The sequence below is a fragment of the Bidens hawaiensis genome, unplaced genomic scaffold (genome assembly GCF_021521415.1).
Source record: "Bidens hawaiensis isolate Kalapana, Puna unplaced genomic scaffold, B.hawaiensis_p1.1 tig00010809_1, whole genome shotgun sequence".
NCBI classification, from domain to species: Eukaryota; Viridiplantae; Streptophyta; class Magnoliopsida; order Asterales; family Asteraceae; genus Bidens; species Bidens hawaiensis.
Window position 1 is genome coordinate 397,945 of NW_027491831.1, and position 8,018 is coordinate 405,962.

Here is an 8,018-nt window from a genome sequence, read left to right on the forward strand (position 1 = left end):
TAATATTATTGTAGCTCTCGCTTAACTCATTGTATTGGGTCTGAGGCTATTTGTTTCGTAAATTCCCGTGGGCAAGCCCACTTGGGTCCATATTAATTCCAGGTTTCATCTTTCTAATATCTAGAATTTATGGGCCCAAGTGGGCTCAATATTGTTATAATATTGAAGATGATATATTCATGGGTAAAAACTAAAACAACCATAACCTATGGTTTGTGTTATTCAGTAATCTTCTTCAGATTTAGAAGGGTATTCGATTGCAAGTTGTATAACTAAATTAATGAGTATTCTCTTTTGGGAAAGGTCTCATTTCTTAGGTAATTAAGAAACGAAACGAACTTTGCATCATTTGATAATGGAATGTGAGTTTGTAGCAATTTCAACAATTGGTAAAGAGGCTGAGTAACTTGTATTATGAAATTCCATTATGGACTAAACTGATATCATCATTATCTATCAGGTTTGATAGGGCTGGCTAAAGATTATAGCCAGGTGTATAACGGAAAGTCTAGACGGTTGTGTGCTATACATAGCATGATTTATGAGCTCATCGTGCACGGTGTGATATCTGTTGAGTATGTAAAATCTAAGTATAATTTCACTGATTGTCTAACTGTAAGTTAGGAAGAGAACTCGTGAATAAATCAGTCATGGGGATGGGTTTAAAGTCCACACTTAAATATCCTGTGTCAAGACACCCAATTCCCATCTAATACAACGTTAGATGCTGAATTCAATGCGGAAAGCTTGTCATAGAGATATTGGAACACAATATCATAAACATCCTAAGGTTTGTGTTCGGACAGCGAGATAAAGTAGGTTGAAGTATAGCTTCTTAATAGTTCATTGATAAATTGCATTGCGGGTGCGAGAATAATGAACTGCCTATAAGAATATGAAGTTTAGCTGCTTCAAGAAGCTTTGGACTTGAGCTTTGATATATTCTTTGAAGGATTAGGACACAGGCTAGTAAAATATTGTGTCGAGTGGAATTTGGATTTATAAACGTATGTGTATTTTGCCTTGAAGTATTCAAACGGATAGCAAGGGTTCAATCCATGGGACACCCCGATATTCGAATATTTTGATCGTGTAATTTACTAAAATGAAAATTCAATCCGTAGGACATTTTCATTTATGCATACGTTTGCGTTTCTGTGATAATGGTTAAGTTATCATGGATATAACTAAAATAGGGGAGGATTGTTGGTTATTTTAGTGTTATTGGATTAACTTGTCGATGGAGGAAATAACGTTAGAGATTAAACGAGTTAGGTGACGCGGGAGTGCAGGCTTGTTTAACAATAATGTTATTTGGGCTTTGTTATTTGGTTTTATACTTAGGCTTAAGTATAATGATAACTGGGCTTATGATTAATTATTTGGGCTCATGTGAGATATGGAAATTGGTTTATATGCCGATGTTTTCATTCTCTAAAAACCTCTCCATCAATCGACACACATAGAACAGAGAGATGACGATTACTTCTTATCTTGTTCTTCATCGCATTCACAGAATCATCAAAATTCAATTCCAACTACAGAAAATCTCTGTCTTATCTAATAAATCATTGCGTGTAACCCGCAAATAGGTTTATCTGAAAGTGATTCACGATTCAGAGATTAATCCAGTAAATTGTTCAATAAACCAAGATTGAAATCATGATTACAGGTTTGCATCATTAATCGAATTCATCCTCAAGGTACGCATATATACAACATTATCGACTAAAGGCCCGGATATGAAACATGGCTATACAAATTTATGCGCTAGCATGCATGGATTGAATCCGTACACTTAAGCTTAAACTTAGCTTGCTGTTTTCATTTCATTAATAATACAAAAATACATTTATCAAAACAATCACAGTAGACACAAATAATCAAACACAATTGCGCGCGAAGGTATACATACCAAAGAAGTTGATATAAGGGATCTCAAACCAATATTTTGCCGTCTCAAAAAACTCTTGTAATCTGACTCGTAGGTATGGCGAAACGCGGTAAGTTTAAAGCTGAGCCAGTTGACGGATATCCATCGGATAAGCATCAGATGATGACTGAGCATTGTAAGATCTCCTACCAACGATTACATTAGCGGCTTCAGTAGGGTGAAAAGCTTCCCAAAATAGATGTTGATCTCTGTTTCGGCAAGGTGTTTGAGCAGGAAGACAAGTGATTTGCCCGTTGTTCTTTCCCACTCCGCAACATCCGGCATTTGTCACTGTGAAACCTGCACATTTCATTGATCAGAACAATGTTAATATCTTGAAACATGTTCCTTCGAATCACAAACTATTGATCTAAGTATATACCGTAGGATTGACGATTATTGATCAAGTCTTGGAAAATGTCGTAATTGTTGATGTAGATGAATTTTGCATCGGGTAGGTCCCTGTTGAAGTTATCGACAAGAGATATAAGTTTGTTGTTGAACAATTTGTTCGCGGAGTTGATTTTCTCAACACATGTAGATCCATCGTTACTATTTTGAGCCAACGCGTTTGGACTACACCCGGTCTGCCCAATGCCATTTAACACGAGTTTCCTAGCTCCATAGTTATACAGGACCTGAAAGTACCAAAATTCATTTTTGTTGGTAATAAAAAAAATGGCCGAGTTTATTATCTATATCTATCATAGTTATTATTATTTAATGTAATTTTTGCGTACATTTGTATCTTAGTCTACAGCTTGAATATTTTGATTGTTATTGTGGATTTACCAATATCTCATTATCTTGTAATTGGGTTACACATCTATTTTAAAAAACAGTGAATATCAAAATATGAAAACACTAAATTTATCAATATTCGAAAACATAACTCATACAGTCATACCATGAAAGTATGAATGTTACTTTTACTCTTATTAGCTGAGAATATTGTTGAATGAGAACTGAAGCATACTGCTCCGGTGTATATTGTCTGCTAGTTCGGTAGAAAGTAGGCATGAAGTAGTTGTTGAGATAATCGTTGCTTCCCAATCCAACCGAGTATATACATTGTCTAAGATAATTCGCTGCTGAAGTTTGGTTTCCGAGTATATTCACCACTTGTGACACTGTATTTTTGTAGTTATTCACCTGCCCACCGAAGCTAATTCGTGCACCCTATAAATCAATGCTTGCATTATAAGTGTTTAGTGATGCTAATTAAACTAAAATTAACAGTTAATAATGTCCAGGAACAGAATTGTAGAACTTTAGATAACATGTACCAATTGTTGTCCAGTTTCTTCTCTGATTCCTGCCGCTGCCGATGCATAATTTACGCCGTTAAGTATCGCACGACCCCTAGCATTTGAATAGGGTGGAATATAACCATTGAATCCCAGAAGCTCAGCTAAAGATGAAGAAATTGGTAGCTTCGTAAGACTTATATATGAGCACGTTAAACATGAACATGCATGATTATAAGTAGAAAATAAAAGGGTACTAATTTCACACCATCAAACGACCGTTAACAATTAATTTTAGCAACTTAAGGGGGGAGAGGTTAAAAAATTTTTTTGTCAAACTTAATTTTGGCAATTTGGAGTCAAACTTTGAAAAAAAAATGTCAGAATAGTCGTGCGACCAATACATGAATGGGTGTTCTTACTATAGATGGTCCAACTTGAATTTTTTTCTCAAAAACCTCTATCAGAACGGTCATTTGAAATAGTGTGAGAGTAATATATATGTACATGCATGATTTCATACGTAACAAAGTAAAGTGATGAAACTTACCAACAGTATCGACAACAGTTTTGCCATTGCTAAACCTTCCTGTCGGGCCATTCGGGAAATCAATACCGTATGGCAAGTAATTGGCTTTTGCCAATGACACGATACGGTTATTGTTTCCGTTATCGACCAAAGAATCGCCAAAAATGAAGTAACACGGAACTTGAGGGACACCATTAACTTCAAACGACACCATTGTTAGTGTAATGATTATTGATATTATCACAACAAACCATCTTTTTTACTCACGTGTCATTTCTACAAATGCTGCAAAAAGTGAATGCAAGCAAGAGGGGTTGTCTAGCAAAAGTGTGGGATGATATTGATATCCCAATGACTTGGTTGGTGTGTATTTATACACACAAAAGCACATGTGTTGTGTGTGTTATTGTGTGTTTATGATGGAGAGATATCAAGTGGCAGATGACTATTTGTCCATATTAAGTTTTACGGTTGGAAAGTTGGACGGGTGCATTAAATTTACGCGGAATAAATGTGTGGGTTTCAACAGTAAGAACAAGTTTTTTTTGGGAGCTTTACTCAATATGATTTTATCTAGAGATTTGGAAAACCATATTGATACAACTGCTACAATTTTTCTTGTTGAGTACTGATTGGTTCATTAAATTCTATAGCAATCAAGTTTTTTTTATTTTTTTTAGTTATAATATTTAATAAATTTCCTATAAAACGATTACAATAAAGTGGCAGACAAACGGGCAACAAGTTGCGCCGCAACCCCCTTTTGAATAGGAAAGCCAATCCTGCTAAAAACGAAGCTTTGGGACCTAGAAGCTGAAGAGGTCTCCTGTACGACGCGCTGAACCCTACTAAAAAATTTCACAGCCTCTGGAGCAAAAAAAAAACAAATGTATCAAAGGCAAATGGTAGAAAGTCATGTTGATTATCTAAACAAGCTTTCTCGTGTTTAACAACTTTGTCCGATTCATCCTTCAACGCAGCCTGACCCACAACAAACTCACGGTCCTTGAGCCCAACAAGAGGAGACACTCCTGTAAGATCCACACCAGCGTGTTTCCCTCTGTCCACCCAAACACAAGAATATCAGCTGGTCGTAAAGTATACCTCCCTCCAAGAGGATCCGTGAGAAAGTTAACAAGAGCCTCCTTTTTAGCAGAAATCCCTGCCCGTTTAAGAACATCACACAGAACATCCCTAACCAAATCTTGTCTGTATTTAAAGCCAGACAATTCTTTGCAATGCACCGCATGGTCACCAAAAGAATCCAAACAGACCTTGCGCCAAACTGGGGAAGGTTCATCAGTCGGGAACATAGGGATCATTAACCGGTACTTAAGGATAGCCCGATACTCCAAACCCGACATACGTTGGCCTAATCCTTCAATGGGGATGGCCGTTAGAAAATCCTAAGCCCGAGGAGCCCGAAGGCATTCAAACACCGCCTTTTGGCGAGGGGATAGATCAAACTTCACTTCTAAACTCTTGATAATTCCACTAAATAAGGCACTCGCCATAACATGTTGGGCTTTGGGGGGGGGGGGGTGTCCTTATTAGAGAACCCGCTAAGATCAAAATCTGGAAGTGAAGTACGTAAACGATCCATCGCACACCCATAATTAGAGTCCAACCCATAAATATCACAACCCGAAGAATATGGTCTTGCTAACACCACGACTGTGCTCTCGAAGATTTTTTTAACGGTCAAAATATTTATTTTTTATTGAAATGGTCAAAATATATATTTTTAACGGGTAACGAATCTTTCAAATGAAACGGAGATACTGGTTGAATTCATCACATTGGGATACACTCGTCTTTTGATCCGGAGAAAACCCCGTCTAAGGCCAACACCCGTGAACACTCTTCCGAAAACACGACAGTGCTGTAAGATAAAACTCGTCCAGTTTAAGGATTCAACTAATAAACACCACCTACTTGTCTAGTCTCCCATCATCACCTAGTGCCGCTGAAAACTAAATGATGGGGCCATGAATCAAACATGTGTCACCTGAATCCGTGTCTCTTCATACCACTCCACCATCGGATATCTAGAAACTATTGTTATCCATTTTGTCAATTAATCTTTTAGCTCTCCCAATGATATCCGACAAGCATAGCAGATTGAAATTGGTTGATCTTGCACTACTAAAAGGACATTTTTATAATATAATCTGATTTACTGATAATACAATCTATATAACATTTTTGTGAGCTAAAAAAATAACAGCAAACACATCATCTTGGTTTAATAAGAAAAGTCAAACCTCGAATCATCATCACCGACTTGTATTTATGGCTAAATATCCAGCCCATATATGTTACCGTTGACTTGTTCAACTATGCAACCAATTAATGGGCATTAATGCGTTTGACTTCATAGATTACCAACATCGATTATAACATAAAGTTATAAAGAAAAGGATAATAAAACGAAAAAGAATTAAGAAGACCCACCCATTAACATGCTGAAGAAGAAAACTCACGAAAAATAGCCAAAAAAAAATATTAGGGAAGGAGTAATGAGCGAGAATTATGGGCGATTTTGGACGAAATTTGGAGGGAACACCCCCACCCTCCCAGCTGATAAAGGGGGGCGAGAAGGGGGGAGGGGCAATGAATATTTCTCGCGTGTGCATGCTTAAATAATATTATTATTATATTCTTTTGTGTGCGATGTATATATATAGGATTAATTTATTTTGAGAATCACTTTGAGTTTTAAGAACTCAAACGAACTCAACGTAACATTTTTTTTACACGTATGTAATACGTAAGTGTAAGTAACGTAAAAAAGTTACAATATTTTTTTACACACATAATCGACTTATTACACAGATGTAACTAACATTTAAATTTGTGTAATCATCAAAAATCTTTATTCTCTCTTCTGATTCATTTTTAACATATTTCATACTCATTTAATTAAATGTGTAGTCCATGTTAAGTTTTTAAAGTTCTTACAACTCATCAAAGTTCTCAAAATATCTCTCCCCTATATATATATGTGTGTGTGTGTGTGTACATATATATATTGGGCTACAACACCACTACGTACACCCCTGAAACGAAAACCTACCATTTGCTGAATGGGTGTCACATGATACAAAACGCCTCATTTTGTAGCTCCTCCACTATACGTAGCCTTAAATCACTGGTCTGCATTTTCTTGGAACTTGTGCTTCATGGATGAAGTGTGACACTCTAACGAAACACATAATTTTACACAACAAAATAGAAAAAAAAACAAAAAGATTTCACATACGGACACATTGGTTTGAAGTCCCATAGTTAAGGTGAATGGCCGATTGGCCATTGGGACTCTGTCAAAAACAATGATGTTAGTATTCAACTTACAAAGGCATTACCAACTTATTGATAATTATAATCCTGATTCGTTAAAGATAAACTGACGGGTGGCTAGGTCGATCTCAAGGGGAGCATAAGGAGAAGATCAAATCAAATCTATAATTATTTAAGTTTTATTTATTTAAATTTTATGTTTGTCTTTTATTAGTTTCCCACTTCTAGTCAAATTGTGTTTGTTAGGTTTATAAATAGTTTTTGAGTATTGAAGTTAATAATAAGTTGAAGGTTAAAAAAACAAATTTGTTCCTTCCGTCCGAGTTCCGATTAAAAAATCCTCGCATTCTGTTTATTTTAACTTGGAGCCACAAGTTATCAAACTCTATTTCCTTGATCATTATTTCTTGTTTTTTCCACCGATGAAGCCATAACAATTTACCCTCCGACGATTTCCATTCCATGTTCAAGTTTCAAGAACACATTATAAATCCAATTAATTTCTTCAACAATTGGTATCAAGAGCGTAGGCGATCTACGATCTTTGAGAAGAACAAGAACGGTGTGGGGCGAATAACAACATCTGACTGATAAGAACAATTCTGCAATAAGGAGTATGATTCACGTTTTTTCAGATCAATCAACGAACACGGTGACTATGGGAGACACGGTACCGGGCGCGAACCAAGTTGTGCAAGTAAGGGAACCAAGTTCAACTTCGTTACAATGTCCGAAGTTAACAAAAATAAACTACAACACGTGGGTTGCAATTAAGGAATCGATCCTTGATGTTCAAGGATTATGAGAGGTGGTGTCCGGAAACGCCCTAGACGAGAGAAAAAACAAGATGGTAAGGGCTATTATTTTTCAAGCCTTACCGGAACACGTGTTGATACAAGTTGCAAGAACTCGTGATGCTCAGGAGATTTGGGAATCACTACAAGTTAGATTTCTCGGAGCTGATAGTGTGCAACAAGCTCTCTTACGATCATTAAAACGAGATTTTAAT

General features: G+C 36.4%; 1 protein-coding gene across 2 annotated transcripts in view; it reads right to left on the reverse strand.

Annotated features, from left to right (window-relative positions):
- LOC143536435 (GDSL esterase/lipase At1g29670-like) overlaps nt 1–3,996 on the reverse strand; it is a 44,163-nt gene extending 40,167 nt beyond the window's left edge. Inside the window, exons 1-5 of one of the 2 annotated variants that reach the window (XM_077030420.1) lie at nt 3,731–3,996; nt 3,220–3,344; nt 2,867–3,112; nt 2,316–2,571; nt 1,919–2,233 (exon numbers count right to left, since the gene is read on the reverse strand). In XM_077030420.1, the coding sequence (XP_076886535.1) occupies nt 2,010–2,233; nt 2,316–2,571; nt 2,867–3,112; nt 3,220–3,344; nt 3,731–3,923 (1,044 nt within the window). In that variant the 5' untranslated portion in view covers nt 3,924–3,996 and the 3' untranslated portion in view covers nt 1,919–2,009. Of the gene's footprint in view, nt 1–1,918; nt 2,234–2,315; nt 2,572–2,866; nt 3,113–3,219; nt 3,345–3,730 lie in introns of those variants that run through there. The other variant, XM_077030421.1, reaches the window with a different exon arrangement.
- Nucleotides 3,997–8,018: the final 4,022 nt, after the last annotated feature.